This window comes from Trichophyton rubrum (assembly GCF_000151425.1).
Source record: "Trichophyton rubrum CBS 118892 genomic scaffold supercont2.9, whole genome shotgun sequence".
NCBI lineage: Eukaryota > Fungi > Ascomycota > Eurotiomycetes > Onygenales > Arthrodermataceae > Trichophyton > Trichophyton rubrum.
The window spans coordinates 871,280-895,793 of record NW_003456420.1 but is presented as its reverse complement, the minus strand read 5'-3'; the positions used below and the strand labels follow the sequence as shown (position 1 = coordinate 895,793).

General features: G+C 47.9%; 10 protein-coding genes across 11 annotated transcripts; 5 read left to right on the top strand and 5 right to left on the bottom strand.

Moving 5' to 3' along the window:
* Positions 1 to 7: 7 nt before the first annotated feature.
* Positions 8 to 1,165, top strand: TERG_07307 (uncharacterized protein; the record flags this gene model as incomplete). Its single annotated transcript, XM_003232413.1, has 1 exon — positions 8 to 1,165. One exon carries the CDS (start codon positions 8 to 10, stop codon positions 1,163 to 1,165), a length of 1,158 nt encoding a protein of 385 aa, XP_003232461.1.
* A 293-nt stretch (positions 1,166 to 1,458) lies between these two features.
* On the bottom strand, positions 1,459 to 2,686 carry TERG_07306 (formamidopyrimidine-DNA glycosylase; the record flags this gene model as incomplete). Its single annotated transcript, XM_003232412.1, has 2 exons — positions 1,459 to 2,020; positions 2,085 to 2,686. The coding sequence occupies 2 exons, from the start codon at positions 2,684 to 2,686 to the stop codon at positions 1,459 to 1,461; spliced, it is 1,164 nt and encodes a 387-aa protein (XP_003232460.1).
* An 869-nt stretch (positions 2,687 to 3,555) lies between these two features.
* Positions 3,556 to 4,197, top strand: TERG_07305 (uncharacterized protein; the record flags this gene model as incomplete). The annotated part of the gene is made up of 2 exons (XM_003232411.1): positions 3,556 to 3,622; positions 3,680 to 4,197. 2 exons carry the CDS (start codon positions 3,556 to 3,558, stop codon positions 4,195 to 4,197), a joined length of 585 nt encoding a protein of 194 aa, XP_003232459.1.
* A 1,053-nt stretch (positions 4,198 to 5,250) lies between these two features.
* On the top strand, positions 5,251 to 7,674 carry TERG_07304 (uncharacterized protein; the record flags this gene model as incomplete). Its single annotated transcript, XM_003232410.2, has 2 exons — positions 5,251 to 7,150; positions 7,208 to 7,674. The coding sequence occupies 2 exons, from the start codon at positions 5,251 to 5,253 to the stop codon at positions 7,672 to 7,674; spliced, it is 2,367 nt and encodes a 788-aa protein (XP_003232458.2).
* A 345-nt stretch (positions 7,675 to 8,019) lies between these two features.
* TERG_07303 (uncharacterized protein) lies at positions 8,020 to 9,548 on the bottom strand (the record flags this gene model as incomplete). Its single annotated transcript, XM_003232409.1, has 2 exons — positions 8,020 to 9,395; positions 9,449 to 9,548. 2 exons carry the CDS (start codon positions 9,546 to 9,548, stop codon positions 8,020 to 8,022), a joined length of 1,476 nt encoding a protein of 491 aa, XP_003232457.1.
* Positions 9,549 to 10,260: 712 nt separating this feature from the next.
* TERG_07302 lies at positions 10,261 to 12,405 on the top strand (the record flags this gene model as incomplete). 2 transcript variants are annotated; one of them, XM_003232408.1, is made up of 4 exons in its annotated part: positions 10,261 to 10,928; positions 10,997 to 11,500; positions 11,559 to 12,038; positions 12,093 to 12,405. In XM_003232408.1, the coding sequence occupies 4 exons, from the start codon at positions 10,261 to 10,263 to the stop codon at positions 12,403 to 12,405; spliced, it is 1,965 nt and encodes a 654-aa protein (XP_003232456.1). The 2 variants fall into 2 exon arrangements, with proteins under 2 accessions (XP_003232456.1, XP_047607207.1); XM_047750369.1 differs by lacking the exon at positions 12,093 to 12,405 and having other exon boundaries at positions 11,559 to 12,081.
* Positions 12,406 to 12,605: 200 nt separating this feature from the next.
* On the bottom strand, positions 12,606 to 13,773 carry TERG_07301 (uncharacterized protein). Its single transcript, XM_003232407.2, has 2 exons — positions 13,735 to 13,773; positions 12,606 to 13,669 (listed from the first exon to the last, which is right to left on the bottom strand). The coding sequence occupies exons 1-2, from the start codon at positions 13,744 to 13,746 to the stop codon at positions 12,956 to 12,958; spliced, it is 726 nt and encodes a 241-aa protein (XP_003232455.1). The 5' UTR covers positions 13,747 to 13,773; the 3' UTR covers positions 12,606 to 12,955.
* Positions 13,774 to 14,555: 782 nt separating this feature from the next.
* Positions 14,556 to 15,464, bottom strand: TERG_07300 (uncharacterized protein; the record flags this gene model as incomplete). Its single annotated transcript, XM_003232406.1, has 1 exon — positions 14,556 to 15,464. The coding sequence occupies one exon, from the start codon at positions 15,462 to 15,464 to the stop codon at positions 14,556 to 14,558; it is 909 nt and encodes a 302-aa protein (XP_003232454.1).
* Positions 15,465 to 18,657: 3,193 nt separating this feature from the next.
* On the top strand, positions 18,658 to 20,149 carry TERG_07299 (uncharacterized protein; the record flags this gene model as incomplete). Its single annotated transcript, XM_003232405.1, has 7 exons — positions 18,658 to 18,915; positions 18,975 to 19,101; positions 19,161 to 19,284; positions 19,338 to 19,468; positions 19,528 to 19,586; positions 19,666 to 19,798; positions 19,863 to 20,149. The coding sequence occupies 7 exons, from the start codon at positions 18,658 to 18,660 to the stop codon at positions 20,147 to 20,149; spliced, it is 1,119 nt and encodes a 372-aa protein (XP_003232453.1).
* Positions 20,150 to 20,349: 200 nt separating this feature from the next.
* Positions 20,350 to 21,387, bottom strand: TERG_07298 (uncharacterized protein; the record flags this gene model as incomplete). Its single annotated transcript, XM_003232404.2, has 1 exon — positions 20,350 to 21,387. One exon carries the CDS (start codon positions 21,385 to 21,387, stop codon positions 20,350 to 20,352), a length of 1,038 nt encoding a protein of 345 aa, XP_003232452.2.
* Positions 21,388 to 24,514: the final 3,127 nt, after the last annotated feature.

The following is a 24,514-nucleotide window of genomic DNA, read 5'->3' as shown; positions in this document are numbered from 1 at the left end:
GGACGACATGACGACCTCGCCCAAGCCAAAGATGGTCCAGACAGTGCTCAACTTCGGCTCTTCCCGCTCACTGAAAAAGAATACCCCTCAGATCATAAGAAGGGACCCTGACGAGGCCAGCAGCCTTGGAGATACCCTGCTCCCGGATAGCGGTATGGACTATAAGATGGAGAATGACGGCAGTAGCAGGCTCGATAGCCAGACCAGTATAGCCTCAACAGACTGGCCACCTTCCCAGACGGCATCAGAAGCAACACAGGCGGCACTATCACCAGCTCAAGACGCTATGAAAAGACGGAAGATCCTCCGTTGCATCGCTGGAGAGACGAGTACATTCCTGCCTGGTATACTAGAGATGGCTCCCTGGGCACCACCAAACGGATATCTATACTCTCCAAGCAAAATCTCACGGCTAAATGCAAAGTACTGTCCCCATTTCCACAAGACGTCTATTCGGATACACAATGCAGACTCTCTGGACACTGCTATCGCCCTAGCAAACTGTTCAAGATTTGTTACCGTGCGAGACAAGAAGCCAGTATGTGTGCTGAACATGGCAAACGCATTCCATGCCGGAGGAGGTTGGAAGAACGGAGCCCTGGCTCAAGAAGAAACCCTCTGCTACCGAAGTAGCCTCAGCTTCACTCTTAAGCTACGATACTATCCTTTAGAGGACCTACAGGCTATATACTCGCCCACAGTTCTCGTCATACGCAAGAGTATAGACGACGGTCATGGCCTATTATCACTCAACAAACCCGAAGAGCTGCCCGTCGTAAGCGTCATCAGCATAGCGGCTCTATGCGAGCCCAAATTAGCGGCTAAGAAGATACCCGTTCCTAACTCCTCTGATGTGCACGTCAAGGAGGTTTTCCGGAACGTTGCCGACCGAGACCTGACCAAGGACAAGATACGTATGATTCTACGCACAGCTGCGTATAACGGCCATCGAAGGCTGGTGTTGGGTGCATTAGGCTGTGGGGCGTTTTTGAACCCGCGTGAAGATGTGGCGGATTGTTTTGCTGAGGTGTTTAGTGAGAATGAATTCGGCGGTGGGTGGTGGGAGAGCATTATATTTGCTGTCATGGATGATTTGGAAGAAGGGAAGGATGGGGATGGGAACTACGGTGTCTTTTATAGAAAGCTTCATGGCATGTTGGTATGATTGAACGAGCGAGTATAACGACGATATATATGAGCAAGCCTGCACGTACTCTGTCTGGTTATCTAGCGATGATAAAAAATCTGAAACAAGACTGATTTACAAGCCAAGAGAAAAGGGAGATAGGCAAAATAAGAAAGAAATTGGTATCTCAAGGCCGTTTCGTTTCCGATCAAGAACCGGGAATTGGCCTATACTACCGCCCGCAAACTCCTACATCGCCGACAAAAGAAGCAGTAGACAATCGCAAAATAAATTATTCCATAGGCAAAAGCAACCAACAAGAGGCAAAAAGTTTAGTTCTTCGCAGCGGATCGACCCCTTCTTAACGGTACCTTTGGCGCCTCCGGTTCGGCCTTGACTCTGGTAGCTCTAGATTTCTTCGAGGCTGGCGTAGCCGCACTGTCTTCTTCCTTGACAGCTTTTGCAGCAGGCTGCTTACGCTTCTTGCTTGGAGTTGCTGGTGTGGATGCACTGGCGTCATCTTTCTCCTCGGCTTTCACTTTTGGTGTCGCCTTTGCTTTGCCTATGGCCTTCTTAGGCTTGGTATCTGTTTCCTCCTCCTCTTCTTCGCCGCCCTTCTTCTGCACCGATGGGACAACAGCACTCGTCCGGCCACCAACGGTGACGAAGACAATGGGTTCACCGCTGGGAAGTTTTCCCGCTGCACCTTTCTTTCCCTTATTCCATCGATGATGGAATAGCCAGTCCGTAGGGAAATCAGAAGACTCTCCTTTCAGGTCAACAGATACAGAGCACACGTAGTTTATAGATGAGTGTAACTCCTTGATCTGATTGTCCCGGAGTGTATCACTATATTGCTCAGGATGAATCCGGGCATGGTATAAGATCTCATCTCTGCTTCCAGCGTTAGCCTCTTTTCTAGTTGGAAAATATATGCATGAAAAGATGTAGAACATACCCCATCCAATTCCCAAGTCCACTAATATTGGCCTGGTCCAGTAGCAGAGCCTTTATAGGGACCTTCTTCCGCCGCACGAGAGCCTTCAACCAGTCTTCCGTCAAGATGGCCTTGTCAATGACCGGATCAGGTCCATTCTCCTTTAGAGGCGTATACTTCCGTATTTCGTCACCGGGGCAATCCACAAGCCTAACACGGCCCAATCTCCTCGCATCCACAAACGCAGCCTCAGTCTTAGGCTCGTTATCCGTCTCAAGCAAAAACTTCCAAAACTTTGGAGGCCAAACGTCCGCCTCAACGTTCTCGTCTTTACCGTTGCTTCGGTAGTAAGTGTTTTCACTCCTTATCTTCAGCCAACCCGTCATTCCAAAATGCATGACAGGGTGTGGAGGCGAAGACATGATCATCCAGAAGTATTTACCCTGCTGCCCAGCTCCTATGACGGTTTTCCCATGCATATGTTTCTTGAACTCGTCGGCACTGGTGCCAACCTTGCCGAACAGAAGGTCGTCATGGTTGGCTACAACTTTGGCAATTGTGTGTCCTACCAGATGCTTTTTGATATAGTTCACTATTCGTGAAACTTCTGCCAGCTCGGGCATTGTTGCCGGGTTGATGAGTTGAGCTCTTAGTAACGACAAGAAAAGCTCTAATGCACAGAATTTTGAATGGAAGCTGAAGCTGTATGAATTGGTTGACTTGGCTGCGTCTTTGAGTAAATGGTCAATACTCTAACGGGCCGTTATATCGCAAAAGGAGCAGCTGGAGGTACACTTTCGTTGCGATTGAGAACTCGACTGGTGTTCCTGGTGAGAGATGAGCGGTGCAGTTCAAGGGTTGTCGCCGGAGATTAATACAGAAGCGGAGTACTCATACCAAGCAATCAATCAGTATAACAATGGATGAACAATTTAAGACTTCTCTAGACGAGATACTCAATTCATTTCATATCAAAAAAAGGTGGTAAATAAATACAAAAAGGAAGAGGACGGTCTTTGAGCGCCTCGCAGCTAGCTTCGTGTTTCCTTCGCGTGGATATCACCAACCAGCGAGCTCGATTCCCTGCCACCTTGGCGTCCGTCTAGGTTCTGTACTTGAACATGGCTGTGGAAGAACCGAGGATTGCCTATCGAAAAAAAAAAAGATTTCAGGTAGGCCAGAAGCTGCGCCAAATATCAATATCAGTTTGCTCGACTTTCCACTCGTCCTCGTCTCGACGTTGAAAAGCTGAAAAAGGGCTGAAAAAGAGCCGCGAGTCATGTGATGCTTTTTGATCCGATTTCTCAAGTCCAGCAACAAGTGGGAAGAGAATAATTACAAGCCAGGAGCTGAAGGGACTGCAAGCCATAGAGATCTAATTCTTGGATATCTACTTTTTAAATTAGTTACCCGACAGTCAGGCAGGCTGGATTTGCTCTGGGCTCGACAGTCAACCGGGACGTCGGTTGGCTCTGGACCGGGTGAAAGCAAGATGTCAAAGACCTCGACACAGTTGAAGCTGTCACCACAGTTTTGTTTCAATGAACGGGCATTGAGAGGTGAGTGATATGTCAATTTTGACGCGAAGAAGAGCCATGCTGATGATGTACGGGTAGACTTCCTTCGAATATCTCGGTCGACAGTAGACGACTCGATATCGCAAAGCTTGAATGCCCTGGTGACTCCCTCCCGACAAGGCTTTGACCCATCCTCAACCACCGCTAGACAGACAGAACTACCTCGTCACGGCCAGGTCGAAGGAACCAGATGTCAGAAATTCAAAGATGAAGTCCTGTTTCCTTCCTGGCAAGCTAGGTCGGACGTCTTGACCTACTGCGCCGGAGTTGCCACGAGCCCTGACCCTGATGACCCGGACCTGCTGCTCCGACAGGAAGAGTCAGCGAGAGCTCGGGAGAGGGTGGTTGACGAGCGATTGGATCCTTACTCCGCCAGGTTCTTCCCCAGGGAGCCGCGGACAGAGTCTCTTGCCATGCTAATACGGAACGAGCGTGGTGTGGAGAGGATCGTGAGGTCTCGTTCTTGGGACATAGTCGGAGAACGCTGCGGGAACTCATTCGAAAGCTGGGAGGATGCTCTCAATCGCTGGCGGGCAACGCGTGAGCAGTCTCGCTGACCCTGGACTTTGCCATCATAAGCCTGCTTTCACCCACTCTTGAACGATTGACAGCCTGGATTACGCCTTGAGTGGAGCTAAAAAAGAATTCGCTGTATCATTTCCACACGGCGTACGGCTGGAGACCTTATCTGATCTAAGTACAGGATGCTGGAGATATCTAATAATTGTCTGGTTAACTATTATCATTTGCATAAAAAGGCGTCCACTGTACGATATCGAAGCGACTCATGTATATATACTCTCGAATACCCCATTCAACCTGAATACGAAGCCTCAAACAAAGCTATAGACTTCTTATCAACCTCTCGCTAGCATTCTATTCTTCAACCCGCTTCTTCTTATTGTTCTTGTTTGTCTCTATTGATATCTTTGCTTTGAAAGAAACGCCAGCCTTGGGAAAAAACCGGGTCACATGACCCTTCCCGGATAACTAAGCATTTTTTTTTCTTTTTTTACTTTCTTTTTTCGACTTGCACAAACAAGTTGAAGATAGAAGAAATAAGATACGGAATTGAGCCCAACGAACAGCGAATTGGTGACGAGTTACGGACGACCGTCGACGAAGATACGAAGGGGTCCTTTGCTGCGACCAACAAGGTTTTCATCTACTATTGCCCCTAGTGCCGGTACCGGGTTGAAGGGTCCCTTGCCTATTGTTCGTTCATACTTGGTGTCTGTCCCGCCAGCCAGCTAGCCAGCCCACCACCAATTCACGAACCTCCTGTTGGCCCTTGATTGATCGAGACATCCTATTTCCCACTGTGTGATAGACCAGGCAGGGCGCCCCGAACTGTAGAATAGGGCGTCCATCATGCCTCAGCCATTGAGCTCCAAGGACGGCGCATTGTTCCGCCAAGTAGTCCGGAATTGCGAGAATAAACAATATAAAAAAGGTGCGGGTTTGCCTGCTATTCAGGACGGGAATGCCATTGAACTTCCCCCCCATTGTTCTGTTATCTGTGGCTCTGACAAGTCCTATCTGGGCATCTAGGACTCAAGGCGGCGGAGCAGATCCTTAAAAAGAACCCCAATCATGGCGACACACAGGCGATGAAGGGTCTCATGCTGAGTTATCAAGGTCAAGCAGAGGAAGCATTTGCGCTGGCTAAGATGGCTCTCAAGAATGATATGAAGTCGCATATCTGCTGGCATGTCTATGGCCTGCTCTACCGTGCCGAGAAGAACTACGATGAAGCTATCAAGGCGTACAGGTTTGCCTTGAAGCTCGAGCCTGAGTCCCAACCCATACAAAGAGACCTGGCCTACCTACAAGCTCAGATTCGAGATTTCCAAGGATACATCCAGAGCAGAGCTACGATGCTTCAGCAACGACCTGGTGTCCGCCAGAACTGGACTGCGCTTGCAATTGCTTACCACCTTGCTGGCAACCTTTCGGAGGCAGAGAACGTGCTCACGACTTTCGAAGAGACTCTAAAGACGCCCCCTCCACGAACGGATATGGAGCATTCCGAAGCTATTTTATATAAGAATATGATTATTGCGGAATCAGGTAACTTAGAAAGGGCTCTTAAGCATCTCGAGTCTGTGGGCAAGCAGTGCTTTGATATACTTGCTGTTATGGAAATGCGCGCGGACTACCTTCAACGACTTGGCCGAACTGCAGAAGCTGCTACTGCCTATGAAGCTCTACTAGAGAGAAATCCGGAAAACTCGCAGTACTATGACCGTCTCATTGAGGCGAAGGGAATATCCAAGGATGATCACAAAGCATTGAAAGCTGTTTATGATTATTGGGTTGAGAAAAACCCTCGGGGAGATGCACCTCGACGCATTCCTCTGGAATTCCTCGAAGGAGATGACTTCAAAGAAGCTGTTGATGCATATCTTCAGCGGATGCTACGCAAGGGTATACCATCTACATTTGCCAACATAAAGACCCTTTACGCCAACCCTGCCAAACTAGCTGTCGTGCAGGAGCTGGTGGAAGGCTACGCTGCCGGAAAGATTAATGACCAACCTAACGGATCTGAAGCAAACGGCGATGACTCTCGGTTTGAGGAATCAGTCCTCTACTTCCTCGCTCAGCATTACAACTACCATCTTAGCCGTGATCTCGAAAAGGCAATGTCATACGTGGAGAAAGCAATTGAACTCTCGCCCAAGTCTGTGGAATGCTGGATGACCAAGGCCAGAATATGGAAACACTATGGAAACCTCACCAAAGCCGCAGAAACTATGGAAGCTGCTCGATTACTTGATGACAAGGATCGGTACATCAACTCAAAGGCCGTCAAATATCAGCTTCGCCATGATGAGAACGAAAAGGGTCTTGACAATATGAGTAAATTCACCCGGAACGAAACTGTTGGAGGTGCACTTGGTGATTTGCATGAGATGCAATGTGTCTGGTTCTTGACTGAGGATGGAGAGTCATACCTGCGCCAACGAAAGCTAGGTCTTGCCTTGAAACGTTTCCATGCCATCAGCAATATCTTCGATATATGGCAAGAAGACCAATTTGATTTCCACAACTTCTCATTACGAAAGGGCATGATTCGGGCATACATCGATATGATTCGATGGGAGAACCAATTGCGAGATCATCCATACTATATCAGGGCTGCTATTGGAGGAATAAAATCCTACCTACTGTTACACGATGAGCCGGATCTTGCCCACGGACCAATTCCAATTAACGGAGCTGATGGCGGCGCGGACAGTGTAGAGCGCAAGAAGGCCGTTAAAAAAGCTAAGAAGGAACAGCAGCGGCTAAAGGAGGCCGAGGCTGAAAAGCAGAGACTCAAGAAAGCCTCAGGAACAGGTGGCGGCGGTGACGCAAAGAAGGAGGACACCGATCCTCTGGGCTTGAACCTAGTTCATACCTCTGATCCACTGAAGGAAGCGATGAAATTCTTGGGCCCCTTGCTCGAGGCCTGCCCAGGTAATATCGATGCCCAGACCATTGGCTTTGAGGTGTATATTCGAAGAAGTAAGCTTTTACCTTGACCCTCGTGACATAACCATTTTACTAACTATACATTAACAGAGAAATACCTACTGGCAATCAAATGCCTGCTCGCCGCTCATGCCATTGACCCAAGCAACCAAACTCTACATGCTCAATTAGTCAAATTCCGCCAACAGTTCGACGCCGGTGCTGCGGGGGAGCTCACTCCACCAGACATCATCGAACTTATCAACGCTGAATTCGACCTCCTGCTACCTAGATCTACTGATCTAACCAAGTGGAATGAAGAGTTCCTATCTACGCACGCAAAGAGCGCCCCTCATGTCCAGGCAGCACTCAGAGTCCGCCAAATGCTTAAACCAGATTCAAAGCCACAGGCCGAAAAGGATCTCATCTCGTCGATTGACCTCGAAACCACCTCATTAGAGCAGGCATTAGCTGGTCTTAGCTTACTCGATGAATGGGGCAGCACAGCAGAGACAAAGGCTTCGTATTCTGCTAGTGCTCGCCGCAGATGGGCTGAGGCATCTGTTTTTCCTCAGTGATGGTAAAACTCTATGTGATTAGAACCAGGAAGAAGGGGTGTTTCCGTTCGTCACGTTCGTGAAATGTGTGTAACTATTTGCCTTAAGCATTTCTGCTGCCTTATGCTGAATATAACAAAACAATCCTAGAGCAGAAAAAATGAGAATTGGTATTAATCACGTCCCTTTCATTTGACCTAGGTCAATAAGCATTGCTCTATCAATTGAATACACCGTCTATGCTCCGAGTTTCTCTCTATAGGCATGAGATATCATACACAGGAACCGAGCGGGAAAGTATAAAAATACATAAGGGACAATAATGTCACCAAGATAAGGATCGTTCATATATGAGAGGAGTAGCATCTACTCACCATCCTCGCCGTCTAGATTCCCAATAATGACTTTGCTCCTTGCATTCTCTTCCTCTCCCCAGCCGTATGTAGCCCAGAGAGATTTCCAGACGGGAACATGAACTGGCTTCTCCTGACCAATAACCCACTCCTTACCCTCAGCAATGCGCTGAGATCGAGCGAGTTCATCAGGAGAGAGCACAAACCTACGCATCCTCGAGGAAATTCGTGGATCAAGAGTCATGGGATCGGTCCATTCACGCTCCTCTCTGATCTCAGCCGGGTCAGTGGGCTGTTTATACGCTGACTTGTGCCAATCCTTTTCCTCCTCTTGAAGAACAAACTGCTGCTCGCTTGTGCTTGCATCTGACGAGGGGCTAGATCCATCAGATGTGGAATTTTGAGGCTGGCTCTGGGTTATAGAGGAGAAATCGGACTCAGAGCTATGTGTGTTGTCGGCGTAAGGTCTTATAGATGAAGCGAGTACAGCAGCAGCAACTTGCTCTCCGACTTTATCAGCTAGATGGCGACGGTTGAGGAATCGGTACGTGCGGATGGGAGTGTTGAGGAAGCCAAGTATATGAGGGAATGCAACGGGAGCTGAGCCGTCGAACTCAGTGGGAGCAATGGGGGAGATTTGGTGAGTGTGATATGCGGAGGGGAGAAGGTATGAGGCTGGAGGGCCACTGGGCTTTGTTTTCTCTGCTGGTTTCTCCGCCTCTTCCTTTTCGTCCTTTGGTGGTTCCTTTGTCGAGGTTTGGTCTGGTGTATCTGATAGTAGCGGTTCCTTGGGTGTGTTGTCTTCTACCACCGCTGGTTGTAGAGAAGCAGGGTCTATCAAAGGCCCCAGCCAACCCTCATGGATGCCTCTGATATATTCTTTCCATGCATGTCGACCAAGAACTAAATCCCCTTTCGTCTCCGGTTCGTCGTGGACACCCGTGGCCGCTCTTATATGTCGAAGTTTGGTCTCAAAGTCGGCTGTTTGGAGATCAGGTTCAGGCAATGGACCTGACTCACCAGCCAGCTCTCTTTTTCTGCGAATTCTGCTAGCAATAGCGGCTCTGAGATCTCCCTCTCGTCTTCCCTCGACGACCTCGTAGTCCAATGCTCCAGAGACGAGTATAGGCTTAACGTAGTCGCGGAAATGGTCCCTTGCATTGCGCAAGCTGTCTCCCGGGGGAGCGGATAGAAACACCGTGACCTTCCTTCGCGCCTCGGTGGTCCGTAGCGGCTCATCGGCAAGGTGAGCCACCATGTTCGCCCATTTCTCTTGTATCTTCTTCTTTTCACGGCGGTCGTATACCAGAGCACCGATGAACGAGCCGGTCACAGTCAGGAATATCATCCAATTCCTTGACGGAAGCTTCAGCTTAATACTTGGAAGCCCTATCGACCTGTTAGCACCTATATCTATGCCTTGAACTGTCTGTCTCTCGTACCTAGCATGCGCAGGGCAGGATTCTGCGGCTTTGGAGCTGGCTTTGGAGCCGCAGCCGCAGCCTCTGAAGTCGGACCCGAAGCTGGAGATTCCATGGCCATCACTGTGACTGAAAGCCAATCTATCTGCCAGCTTTAGTCAATTAAATAACAGACTGTCAGCCGTCTTCCTTTTCTATTCTTTTCATTCATCTCTTTGCGATCCTAGTGAAGCTCTTTGGATGCAGAAAAATCTAGCGGACTTTCTTTTCTCCTTTCTCCGGCCCATATTCTCAATGGAGGTCACCGCTGGCGCCTGAGCTAAAGACGGTCAAAGGACAGCAAGCTTCGGCTATTTATATATATAAACAGGGTTGAACAGATATCTGGTGTCTATAACATGTCTCTGATATTTAACATGGCAACCTTAGAAGTAGTGAAAAAGAAAGTGTTATTCCTGGTGTTGCTGTAGAATCGCCGTGAAAACGCCAAAAGGCACGGCAAAGTAGCGACTCTTCTCATCTTTTCATCTTAACCTGTAAAACTCATCATCCCTGGCCTGGTCAGCTTCTCTATACACCTAGAAGAAAGCAATATAAACATATATATAACAGGAGGTGCTGCGGTTGTTTTGGATGTCGCATGCCCTGCTCGAGTCTCGTTTCAGAATCTCGTCCGCCTTCGCGGCTCTGGCTCTTCGACCTCCAACAACTTTCTTCCACCACGCGAACCAAGCCCCTTTTCCCTCTCGTCCGGCCACCACCACACCACCAGTGACGACAAGAAAACTGGGACGTGAAGTCATAGACCTCTGCGGCAAGATTCCCTGTTAGCTATGGACAGAAATAATCCGAGCGGCGGCCCTCCCAACGGCGGTGCTAACGGCCGGCTTCACCTAAACTTTGGCTACGACCAGCAGCAGCCGTATAGCAACAACCCCCAGAGCAGTCGGGCCTATCCTACGACGCCGTCGACTTTCCCGCAGCCTATGTACGCTGGCCAAGGCAACCAGGAGTTCGTGGACGCCCAGCAGAACGTCTATAACCAGGGATACTTCGTGAACAATCCCTATATGGCTCCCGCGGGCCAGACGCTGCAGCAGCAACAGCAGCAGCAGTACGCCCCAGCACCACACGGCAGTGCCCCTCCGACCGGATACCAGCAGCAGAGAGGCGGGCACCAGGGGAACGACGAGACTTCGGGCCTGATACAGCAGTTCTCGAACCAGGACCTGTCTGCTTCCCCGCGACCTGCTCGCGCCGCCCCGCAAGGAGGCCAGCAGCGTCCTCGCACTGCTGGCTCTCCTGCCGGACACCACCAGCAGGCGGCAGCCCACTTGACCCCTCCTATGCCAGCTCGTGGTGCCAACCCAGAGGATGAGGAGCTTGTGAGATGCCCGGAAAGATACTCTGAGAACGCTCATAAGCGTGGAAAGGCGGCAAAGGAGCTCGTCAATGTCTTCTTCCGCGAGAATATCGAGAGAGCTCGTGATAGAAATATGCGGTATGCTATAAACGGACTGAGACCTTCTACAGTTCTATACTGTTTCGTACTGACTATCTTCTATCTAGTGCTGCCAACCTAGACAAGATCTGCCAGAATGCAACCATCTCTGATGCAAAGCGGAAACATGAAGCGGAGGCCATGGCAAAGAAAGAAGCCAACTTTCTTCGCTTTATCAGAACGAGAGAGACTCCCTCGAACTTCCAGACGATCAAGGTCATTGGCAAGGGTGCTTTCGGAGAAGTCAAGCTCGTCCAGCGCAAGACTGACGGCAAGATCTATGCCCTCAAGTCACTTATCAAGACAGAGATGTTCAAGAAGGACCAGCTTGCACACGTCCGCGCTGAGCGTGATATCCTTGCTGACTCCAAGGACAACCCATGGCTCGTTAAGCTCCACGCATCGTTTCAGGATAAGGCGTATCTCTACCTGCTCATGGAGTTCTTGCCTGGCGGTGACTTGATGACCATGCTTATTAAATATGAGATCTTTTCAGAGGATATCACCAGATTTTACATGGCTGAACTGGTCATGGCCATCGAGGCCGTCCATAAACTCGGCTTCTTGCATCGGTATGCTTGTTGCTCCTCAGTCTCTTCTAATAAAAAGAAATATGCTGACGAAGAAAAGTGATATTAAACCCGATAACATTTTACTTGACCGCGGTGGCCATATCAAATTAACTGACTTTGGCTTGTCGACTGGCGGCAAGAAACAGCACGACAACTCATATTACCAGGCTTTGTTAAAGAATACCTCCACATCCAAAGATAAGAATAGAAACTCTGGCTTCTTCTCAGATGCCATCAATTTGACGGTCTCCAACCGTGGCCAGATCAATACCTGGCGTCGATCACGCCGTGCTATGGCTTACTCCACCGTTGGTACCCCCGATTACATTGCCCCTGAGATATTCAACGGCCAGGGATACACCTATCTCTGCGATTGGTGGTCAGTTGGAGCTATTATGTTCGAATGTCTCGTTGGATGGCCTCCATTCTGCGCCGAACAGCCAACCGATACTTACCGAAAGATCGTCTACTGGCGTGAGCATCTTGCTTTCCCAGACGAACTGGTTCTCTCCAGGGACTCCGAGCATCTTATTAGAAGGTACGTTACCTTTGTTCCCCCTTTACTCTTTACTCTATGCTAACTTTGGAGCAGCTTCCTTTGTGACCCAGAAAACCGTATTGGCCAAGAAGGAGGACAACACGGCGGTGCCACCCAGATTAAAAATCACCCCTTCTTCCGTGGTGTCGTATGGGAACAACTGCGCCGAATCCGTGCACCCTTCGAGCCTAGACTCACTTCTAACATTGATGTCTCCTACTTCCCCATCGATGAGATTCCTCAGGAAGACAACAGTGCTCTCCTCCGCGCTCAAGCTCGCGCTATGCCCGAGGAACAAGAGGCCGAGATGTCCCTCCCCTTTATCGGCTACACGTACAAGGCCTTCAACGCATTCCAGAGCAGCTAGATGCCGCTCTACCAAATGCAATACCCAACGCTTAATTGAGCATGAAGGCAAAGGCAAAAAGGCAGTAATTCATTCACGATCTTCTGCAAGCGGGGAAAATATGCGTGCTTTCAAGGTGTTTCTTTCCACTTCTGAGACTTTACCGTGCTCGTTTTCTCTGGTTTTGCCTTTTTCTTTTCTCCAGTAAAAATATCAAACTGTTGAAAAAAAAAAAAAAAAATACGTATGATGACCTGGCCTTTGCGGATTTTTGACCATGTTGATGGATTTCTCGGCTAATACTGTGGTATTGTATACCTCTACACCGTTGCGTTACTACGGGTTTGAGACCCTATAGCAAGATAGAGATTCAGCTAGGTTGACAATTCTACCCATATGACAACATGAACCTACGAGTCATCAATCAACTTTATACCAATCTCAGGTACCGTAAAAAAAGTCCATTCTTAAAAGTAACACCGTTATATAGTATTACACATGCCCATTAACGCCACGACAAATTCCCAGGGCCGTCCCAGTAACAAATTGTAAACAAACTCCAGATCACATCTCATCGCCGGGTACTAGCCGGTGCCAATCCAGGAACACCACTGTACCTCTCTTCACGCTCAGTCTTGAACAACAGCTGAATCCAAAATTCCTTGCTATCCTCGTCAAACCACGTCCACAGCTTCCCTTCTCTCCTATCAACCTCTCTCGCCTGCAACTTAAACCCGCACGTCTGATACGGTTCCGCAGCAACGAGCAAATACTGATAATCCTTATCCGGTGGGTCGTCCACTTTCTGCTCAAAGGCAGACATAAATCGTATTCTGGGCTTAACGCCCGGCGTAATCTCCTGATACTGAAGCTGGAAGAGCAAACCATGCTGCCTCGTAAGCGGATCTCGGATCTTGGTGATTTTATATCCCGGCCGTCCGATCTTGACTGTGTTGCGCTTCACCTGTACGCCCATATTGCCCGCAGGCAAAGCACCGCCGGATCCATCCTGAGCCCGGCCTTCTCTTTGCTCCCGTGCTGCGCGGCGGGCTAAGTTGGTCTGATGTTTGCGCCCCTGGGTGTGAGCGAGGTAGGAGCCGTCGTTTTGGTGAACGGTGAGACAGAGACGACACTCAAAGCTTCCGACATGGTTTTTGAAGAAGTAGGGGTCTTTCGCGAGGTCGATGTGTTCGAGTGCGAGCTTACGGAGTCGTTCTCGTCTGTCGGCGTTGGTGGCGGAGTGCGACGCGACTCCGCCACCGCCGAATTTGGAGCCTGCTCGATTCTATAGAGGTTAAGAGGTTAGTGGCTGGTTTGACTGAATTGATCGGGTATAAGAATATAGCATACCTGGTAGTCCATTGCTGCTGCGTAGGTCGAAAGGCTGCTATCTCGAGTTGCTCTGCAGCTTTTTGGAGTTTGATAGAACAATTTTGATGGAGCTTTTTCCTGGGTTGTGATTGGTGGATAAAGTTAGAGCAAACCAACGACGCCCAAAGAAGGATCGAGTCAACAACTTCAAGCACAAGAAAGAGTCAGCACTTGTTATTGTCCCTGATCGAAGACTTCGCATTATATCTTGGATGGCTTATGGCAGCTTAAAGATATGATCATTTTCATTAGAGCTGCAATCGCGTTTGATGCTTGTCAGACAGAGGTTGCATGTACCTGATAAGCGAGATCAATCTACCAACCCTCCCTATCCATGGAACTTAACATTGCTTAACTATATGGGAGTTAAATATATCGTGCTGTAATTAACCCTACTGCACGACTATTATTCCTTCAGAAAATTTTGTACAAGAGGGATAAACGGAGTATTATATACCTACTGCCTGAGCAATGCTTTCCACGAAAAGACCAGATTGATATACCCCCTTACAAAGTGTCGGCTACGCTTCCTTAACGGTTTTTCTCGCAAGCATACTGCTGTGGTGGCTTTTAGGGTCTAGCTGCGTTCTATGCTGCTGGAATGCTGACTGGCAAAGGCATGCCAACAATCATGTTAGGACCGACCCCGGATGTGGATGCGTGAGTTGGCAGGAATCTAACTAACCAGACACGGTGAATAACCAGGCACTGGCCAGGACAAGTTTATATTGAACGATGAGTATTTAAAAAAACTCGAATTCATATAACTAAATTGGACATGGACTGTAAAATTTGATTTGTTAATTCGACTTTGTGGCAAGGATCATTGTAACTGTCCAAGAAAGCCGTAACTTTCTACCTTCCATGATTCTCGCCAGCTTCTCAAACATGTCTTGCTCGGTATCATCCGCTGGTACATCTGGGTATAGATGGTTCATATATCCTCGTATCCAGTCTATGTCTGCATACTGGCTGAGGATTGTCTCGTCGATTCTTCTATCCACGACATCATCCGGGTTCTCCTGAACCTGGACATCCTTAAATGCAGCCTGGTGTGTTATACCCACAGTAGGATGATATGCGTTCCAGTATATCCGGTGCACTCCAGTTTTCCATTCACTCTTGTCAAATTCGATTTCGGCCATTCGCAGCACTGTCATACGCACCGCTCTCTCGAGATTTGCAAGCTTAGCTTCTGGTGCACCCTCTATTAACCGTGAGCTCCAATGGTCGAATAGCTCGTTAAAGGCATCCTGTGCTTCTGTTGAACCAACGAAGATAGGAATGACGCCATAATGCCAAATTGCCAGAGTTCCTCCTGGCCTCAGGGCCTTCGATGCCGCCGTGACAACATCCTGAGGTTCTGCCCAGTGGATGGCTTCGGCCATGGTGATCATATCAACCCCAGCGTCGGGCAGCCACGACATATCTTCCCCTGGATAACAGCCGAAGAGAAATTTGTCTCTGAGGGATAGACGTCGCCTGGCTTGCTCGAGATAAACGGCACTTGGATCGCTGGCCGCAACGGTGGTGAACTTCGTCGAAAGCTCCTCGGCAACTATTCCAGCCCCCGTCCCAGCGTCATGAGCAAGGTTCCACTGGCCCCCATGGCTTTCATGGTATTGATAGATCTCCGCATAGAGCTTGTCGGAATATGGCGGCCGATACTTGATGTAGCTATCAAAATCAAAAGTAGGTGAATCAAACATAACTACTGGTGGATATTCTAGAATAAACGTCAGTTTTATATTGACTTTCTTGTTTCAATGATACCTTTCTATCCCTTCAATGGTGAACGTGGTTGTAGCGATGATAGATCGTATGCCATTCAACCAAAAGGTTGTACAGCCGATCGTTGCACCGCCATTCGGCCTCAATGGCTGGCGCCACACTTGACGTGGGGTAACAGAAACTAACTAACAAGCTAGCCTAGGTATCCCTGGAAGATGACAGGCCGCTGCAAGACTAAGAACAAAGCTGCTATTCTACATCTCATTCCAATATCCAATTCTTCCTTAGACGCTGGGAGTCCTCACGCCGAAATCCAGCCTTACCGGAGCACTTTCACATCAGCCAGATCACATACTTGTAACATTGTCAGCATTTATCAACAGTCTGGATCCGAGTTATGGACTTACCGGTATAAGTATATAGGGAACTTCTTTCTCATAGCTTTCCAGACTTTGCCATACTTTCTCCAGCATCTAATGATATTCCTTCTCGTGCAATGAAGAATCATGGTCATGAAGAACACAAAGTAACGCCATGGGAATGGGCTCCAAGTTGACGATTATATCTGACTTTTATGGGTGTCCATGCAAAAAGCATTTGCTTATAACTAGTGATCAAACCCCATTCCATGGAGAAGAACATATCAGGGATATAATTTGGCTTTCGAATGATTAAAACCAGCCATCGACGAGTATTTAATCACTAGTATCTGTCGGGTTAATTGTATGGTTCTCAGGAGTCTGACATGGCACTTGGGAAAAGGTATTCCGTTTAATGAGTTGACCTTCTCCTTACGGCGGACTGAATTCTTTTGACCGTTGGAACTATCCCACATCCAGTACATAAAAAGATAAGCAAAAGAAAGAACCGCTAGCCCAATCGGATTCCAGTATAGAGCACGGTGTCAGTATGTAAAGGTACGCCGGCCATATTCTAGAAAGTAAGAAAAATCCCAACTTTTCATAGTACATACCCTTAGATCAGTGTTATCCTAAAAAAGACGTGGTATGATACTATAAGGCGAGAAAAAGTGAATTACATTGATTCAATAAGAAGCTAGCTTACCAGCGTGTATTGACATTTCCTCTACTTTGGTATAGGCATTGATATATAAAAGTACACAGCAACGACGAAGAGCACCTCCGCCGATATATAGCCGTATTTTTTGAGCTGGCAAGTCAGCGCATGTAATAAGAAATAAGATAAACCATGGGATTCTTACTTCATAGAACATTTTGAAATCCAAGATACCATCTAAACGGCTCCATTGTGTATGGACAAGCTATTATATGCGGGCGGACATATAGACTGACAGGACACTACGACTTTTTCATGGGCGCTGAGCTAAATCCTCGGATTGACGGCCAAAGTCTACCTAGAACTGATTGGCCTCGGGAATCGGAAGGCCGCCGTCATAACTACTATGTTGCGCCTATCCACCTGTACCAATTGGCAAAGGGAAACCCGTTATCAGCAAGCTGTACCAAAGTAGCCTCCAAAGTCGAATTCATCTGATGTGCTATCAATGAAAGCTGCTGTGTTGGCTGATCCTTTCCCGTTATTACTTTTGGCTCGCATCGTACCGGTGCAGAACGGGGTGAGTTTCTGCGGCTGTCACGCATGATTGAGTGGGGGAGGATTCCTGGGCTGAACAGTGAAGGTTGGAAGCTAAAATGAAATCTTCGGCAGACTCGAAGGCAACTATCTACATGTGAGTGCAGGGTAGTTTCTAGACAACCGCCCCAGCCCATTTGGTGTCGGCTATCTACCTAGTCATTAGTTAAGACTACCTGGTAGTTACTACAGGCCAGTGGTTATGTGGAGAAGCTACCCACGGAGGTTTTGTTGTTTGTAGATGTTTTAGAGCCGCAGAGGTGGAGCTAAATTAGTTAATTAGTTGCTAGCTAACAGGTACATAATTGATTGTTTTCACAAAGTGGGAGGGCCATCCGGTATACAAAGCAATCGAACTCCATAGTTACCTACTAACTAGATACAGCGTATGCAGGATTTGTGGTGGCAAAGTGAAGTCCCGCATACTATCGCGCCTGAACAGCATTTATGTGCATCTGCTTGGCCAATAGTTCTATTGCTATGTATGGAGAAAGACTTTTTACGATTAATGATGGGAGACCAAGGCTGTTATAGTCTAGACATCGTCGACTATCAGTCGGTTAAGGTTGAACCTTAAAGGAACGAACCTAAAGAACGGCCCACCAACGAACTTAATATTTCTTATTGAGTGACATAGCATGTATTGCTTTAAAGGAGGTGAGCTCTAGTCGAAAATAAGTATTCTGATACAGCATTCAGAACTTCGAGCGCCTTGTCTAGTTAGACGTCACAACACCGGAAGACATGGCATGGCGGGAGTGTATTGCGGCTTACTACCTTAGGAGGCACCGGCTTGCATAGTGCCTCCCGGTTCAGTCTTAAGGATAGAGAGAGAAGAGACAACAAGTGCCTAGCAAGAGCTAAGCAGGTGTCCGTAGGGATTCACGTAGTCATCCATTAGATTTTATACAGAATACTGGCTCTATATCTATTGAGGCAAAAGGGGGGATATAGATAGTCTTCAAAAGGAGGGCCATCGGCTACTGTGCTAAATAGAGGCGACATTTTCTTTATAATCCCTTAGTTATGGTTACCAAGTAGTTGGTTGCGTTACCATAATCCTGGTGAATGAAATTGCGTAGATTGGTTGACTCCTAGCCCTTTTTGTTTAGAGGAAAGATAACTATTCCGATGAGCCTAGAGGTATCTGTCTAGTGTCGGCGTGGGAATTTTTCACCCTTCATATAACTATGGTGATGTCAACCAACCACTGACTACACATTTTGTATAGCTGGACTATATCTTTAGGTATCAATGAGCATTACACAAGGGGTTGCCGGCACTACCCTTGATGCACCAGCTGATATAACGGTCTTCGCTTATAGTCTTCGTCAACAAAGAAAACGGAACCGGCATTCATGATAAGAATTGAGTGCAAAAACGCTTAATAGCCGAAGACGTGTTATAAATTGAAGATGCCGGAGCCATAGGACAGCAAATGTAAGTTCGCATGCGGCCGTCCCTAGAGTTCAATTTGAGCCGAATCAATTCGCATAATCTAAATATTCATTGATTCCAAGTGTTACCGTCCTTTTTAAAGATATCCCATATCCCAGAATGGCTCTCCTTGGCGAAAAAGGCCATAGAACTACAATTAACGGAGACTCAGTAGGAGAAATTCTAAGCGACAAAGTGGCCACTTCATCTAGTATACCAGAGATGGTGCCGAGCTTGATCGAGAAGATATCCTTGTTTAAGGAGCGGTTTAACCTTGAGAGTTCTATGAAACGATTGGACCTGCTCGATGCTGTTCGGTCACTCGTCTATGCTCTAGAAATACCAAGGGAAACAATGCTCAGGTTTTGTTGGTCAGAGGTAAGTAGACCACGGGTGTACCAATGAATGGATAAATGGTATTTATCGGCTTTCAATAGCCTACTACTCGTGCGGCCATCGAAACCGCTATAGACCTGGGGATATTTATCAATCTTTGCAAAGACGACAGACCAAAGACAGCCAGTAAATCGGCCAAGGCAACTGGTGCAGAAGAAAAACTTATGGGTATACACTGGCAGCATATTATCACCACCTGAGGTTCTCGAAATTGACCATGGGGATAGCGCGCATCTTCAAGCACTTAGCTGCTGTGGGGGTGATCCTTGAAACTAGGCCAGACGAATACCGACGTACCTGGCGTTCTACTTCTCTGTGCTCACAACAGTATATCAACTTTTATCGTTGTCGGTAAGTAGCATGTGCCATCATACGCCAATGAACCCGTTCTAAAGAAACGCCAGATCATCTCGTAAAACCCCGGGAGTGCATGCATTGCCTGCACATCTCAGGAAGACCGGGTATCGCAATCCAACCAATGGCAATGATTGTGCATTCCAGCTTGGATACAATACCAAATCACACTTCTTCGACTGTATGCAGGAGCAATCCAGAGATTGGCAGTCCATTTCATGATAACATGAGCACTTATAGCCAGGGAGAGCTTGGCTGGTCACACCCGAGCGTCCATCCAGCGTCAAGGCTCACGGATGGTGTTTGCATTGGGGATAACGATGTCATACTAGTTGATATGGGCGGTGGCCAGGGATATGACATTTCTAAATTCCGTAGTCAGTGGCCAGATATCCCTGGTCAACTGATACTCCAGGACCTGCCAGGAGTAATCGCCAAGCAAAAACGAAGGCATTACATTCTTCAATTGAGCCGATGGAGCACGACTTCTTCAAAGAGCAGCCAATAAAAGGTAAATAAGGATGCCACCATGCGTTTAGGTGATATAAACAGGTACTGACCGTCTTTTCAATCAGGGGCTCGAGCATACTTCATACACTTCATTTTCCACGATTGGAGTGACCGAGATTCCCACCGGATTCTCAAGAGTCTCACACCGGCAATGAGCCCTGGATACAGCAAGCTTTTGATCCACGACCGTGTCATTACCGAAACAGAGGCCTACTGGGAAAGCACCAGCCTGGGCCTCGTTATGATGGCCAACTTGGGAGGTATTGAGCGCACAACTGCTGAGTGGTACGCTCTTTTAGAATCAGCTAGGCTGAAAACTGTCAATATTTTGGACTTCTCACCGTGGTATTGAGAGCGTTATTGAATGTGAACTTGCCTGAAAGGTGTACCTAGGTATGCCAGTATACCTAAAAGCTGAATGTGTAACTTTTATAAGGTAAGAACGTCTTCTATCTTCTATGTTTAGTAAAATGCAAATAGCTTTGGAACTCCGCTGGTATTAACAAAGTCATCATTCGGGGAATATAATAAAAAACAAAATCCGGCTGCTCGTTATTTTTCAACTGTTCTGGACTTTTCACTTTCTCTTCGCACCCTCTCCTGCCTCCATTTCCCGCAGTATTGCCATTGGACCCATACCAGCGGTAAAAACAGCACGACAACACCAGTCAATATCAGGAAGGCATTCCTTACTCTCACAGCCGCTATCAAGGGTTGAATCACACTCACTCCAGCTGCACCCACAAGACATCGAACAAGGTTGTTAGTTGCTGTTGCACTGGCTGAGCCGTTGGGGAAGCAGTCCACCAACATGGTCGAGTTGATGTTAAAAATGGCAGTTGATGTGAAAGCAATCATGAATTGGAGACCCAATGAGGCCACCAGGTTAGCAGCGAAATACCTCCTCAAATCATTCAGCTCGAAACTAGGTCCGTAGAGAGCGACACATATGATGAAAGATAAACTGAAATAGGGCATAAATTGAAGCCGGGTGCGTTCAATAGGGAAGTCTGGTATGTTTTTTATGTTCACTGAGTCTGGCAAGCCATGCTTTATCTTGTATTCGGACTGGATTCGCTTGAAAGTTCGGTCTAGCAGCCGTCCAGTAAATAGAGAGCCAAGTACACATCCGGCTCCGTTTGGAAGGAAGCAGAGACCAATTTGCCACTGTGTAAGACTAGGGAATGAGTGCAGGAGAACGGTAGTGGTTGAGGATGTTACCATGCTCCAGAGTGTATAAATAAGAGAACCCCAGGCAAGGAGGACGAAGATGTCTTTTTGGAAGACATACGTCAACGGAACAAGTGTGCTTTTGAGTGATATGCGTGGAATTTTGGATGCTGGAGGTTCGCTGCTCTTGGTCGTGGCCCATGATTTAGGTGGCCGCAGGTAGTACAACCACGGTTTATGGAATCCACGGAGAGGAATGCTGCCGTTTCCTGCTAACTGCCGCTGAGTTTCCGGTAAGAACACCAGTAATAACACTAGGACGATAATGCTCTGGACAAAGAGGAGCCAGAAAATGCTTCTAAATCCCCATTTGCTGTTGAGAAGGCCACCAATAACCGGGCCAACGGCCTGTCCAATCATCCTACCAGCAGCTTAGCAAAAGTATTACTTCCCAGGAGAGTGACTGTGTTCCAACTTACCGAATTCCAGCGTTTGTCCCTACAAAGCCTCCCCTCTCTTCAGGGCAAGCCATATCCCCAATCACACCGACACTGATACTGATAGTTGCCGCAGAACCCAAAGCCTGCACACCACGAAGTACAACTAGCATTGGAAAGTTGGCCGTAAAAGCCAGTGCGAGATTAGCAGCCGCATATATGGTGAGGGTGATAACAAAAGTAATCCGGCGACCAGAGGTATCTGACATCGGGCCCCATATTGACGGGCTGATACCCTGGACTATCAGGTACACGGTGATTGTCAGGGCTACCAGCGAGGCACTAACATGTAGTTGCGACGATATGGTGTCTATGGCCGGGAAATATATGTTTGAGGAAAGAGGGGAGAATGCTCCTGCAATCGAGACTAGGAGAACGAGCTGCCACTTCTGACGGTGGGAAAAGATGTGGTATGGTGGCTCGGTCGATGTTTTGCCGGAGGTATTCTTTGCTGCAAGCTCCACATCCTCGTCACCGCCGGGATTCGTGAGAGTCAAGGCCGATGCGTGAGGAGCCTTATCCAAGGAGTTGCGAGCAGTCGACGGTGATATTGGTGAAGCAGCCTCACTTTTGGCATTGAAGAGTGTGATGGAGGACAGGTTGCCGGCCTCTGCCTGACGCTCGAAGACCATCTTTCCTAAATCTCAACGCTCAGAGCTGCACAGGCATAAAACGCACTCTTTAGCCAGCAATCGGGTAGCCATGGAGAAGGAGCACAGGTAGTTTATATAAACCACTGGCTGAGCCATCCTTGGATGACGTTGCCCATGTAGACCTGGGTCAAGGAGTGTAAACACGGCCGTTCTTCACGACGAAACGCTTTCTCCGTGATTTCTCACGGGTACACGTTTCGTCCGGTGACGCTCGCTCGTAGCACGGCAAACGCATCACAGTGCCCTAGTTAACTCTTTTTCTCGAGCGCTTTGCTTGCATTTTCGAAACATCCGCCGCTACCCAAACCTGGCATTGACGTTAATTCAGGCACGGGGGGCCTTGTGTTGCTGGAAAGCCGCCGGGACGTTTCTCTACCATCGGCCACGGTTGCAGCAAAAGATGCAGTGTAATCAGTGCATATGGATTCTTTCAGCATTGGAAAGAGTTGAAGGGACACTGTTCAGGCTCAACAGGCCCCATAGCTACCGGCGAGTGCATGCATCGGTTCCCACCTGCGAGAAAGCCTCGCGCATCTCCATCCCCGTTCATCCGAAGATTGAAGCTCCAATTTTTTTTCTCGATAGCCAGGAGTAACCATCGTTCTCCAAACGTGCGCGGCAGGGGAAGGCCAAGTGGAACAGGGTCTGGATGCGATGCGCGTCCCTTGTAGGGCAGTTCGGTGTCTTTTTGATAGCGGCGTACAAAGCTCCAGCGTTTGAGATCTCGGCTGGAGCCTGGAAAGGATCAGGGATCTGGCGGAGGCGCAGCGAGGTTCAACCTTCCAGATAGGTAGTGCTGATCGACAACGACATCGACATCCGTTCATAGATCTTGGAATATGTAAGTCAAAGGCTTAAAATAACTATCATGCTGGCCGCAGCAACAGGGCTACTCCGTACATACCTGGCTACTATTGACCAGTAAACAACCATTCGCTCGTCGCCGTGGAATAATGGAATGCTTGTAGTAGATCTCCTGGCCAGTTGACACTGCTTCGTGAAGCGTTTGTTAACTAGTTAGCCCTCTCCAGAGAGACCCATGTCTGTCTCTTCTCTCGCATTCTATGAAGGTTATAAGATAGTTTACGCGGCCATCCAGAACATGGCAGCGAACAACTCCAACCCATCCAGAAGATATCGGATTTCGCGCCCAATTGCTGAAATGCCACCATTACGGGATCTGCCTGCCGATAAATACCATCGTATCCACCGGCCTAACTGCACAGAGTAAAGTACTATTTCTAGGGTAAAATTCTCTGTTTTAACTGTGTATCCTGAGCCACACTCTTCTACTTTTTTATTACAATTCTTATATATTATCTAGTTATACTTAGGGTAGGGTAAGGGTCAGGGGGTCCGGGAGGGAAAGGGGGGTTAAAGGTATAAGAATCCTATATAAGAAAGAGTCACAAGGTAAGGCAAAAGGAGATAGGTATAAGAGGTAAGTAAATAGAATAAGTTAAGGTGTGGCTTAAGAGTACACAGATAAAATACACGTTTACCCTAAGAAGAATAGTTACTTTACTCTGGATATGTAGGCAGATCCCTTAAAGAGAGCAATTAGGCAGATTTCAATTGTGCGGGACGGATAGTTAATGCGCTTCGTTTCTTTTTCTTATTGCTTCTTCTTTTTGAGGAATCATCAGAAAAGGCCTTGCAAAAACTCAATGCCGTCTATTCTCCAATAACATTCCAGGCCTGGAAGAAACTATGTACCATAGCTAGAAATGTCTGGAAGGGCATCATGGCGTCAACTGCTAAATGACACAGCGGCGGGATCGACAGTCTCCCGAACATCCCAGGACCAGACCCAAGACTTGCATATGCACAAGACATGAACCTCTCTGCAGACTCTCATGACCATAGCGTGTCGTGGGCCGCCATAGCACCACCTCCAGTGACACCCTCGATTCTGCAGCAAAATGCCGATAAAGGTATCCGCATCTTCGATTTGTTGCTGTCGTTGGTTCCATCCGGGCTATTTCATGTGCAAGGCAGTATTTCCTTTCGACGAATCGTCTTAGGGACAAAAACGGCATGCCGATAACCAATCTCGTATACCCAACCCTGTACAGGATGATCTACGCAAGGTAAAGAGCATAAAATGAGGACTAAAAAGACCAATAAGCACACAATTAAGCATCCCATGGTTCACGTCAGTTTCCAGGCGAGAGTCACTGTATGCCAAACCCTGCACAAGCCAAGCTGGTTCCAGAGGAGATAAAGGGCCGGCCAAGTGGATGACGTGCTTATTAACTCCTGTCTGTAGTTTCTTAACCATCACATGGAAGAATCGCAGCAATTGTACAGAGTCTTGTCGTTTCGATGTCATATGTTGATAATTTGATTTCGCCCGGTCGAATGTCGTCTTGGACGAGATAACCGCCTATAGTAAAC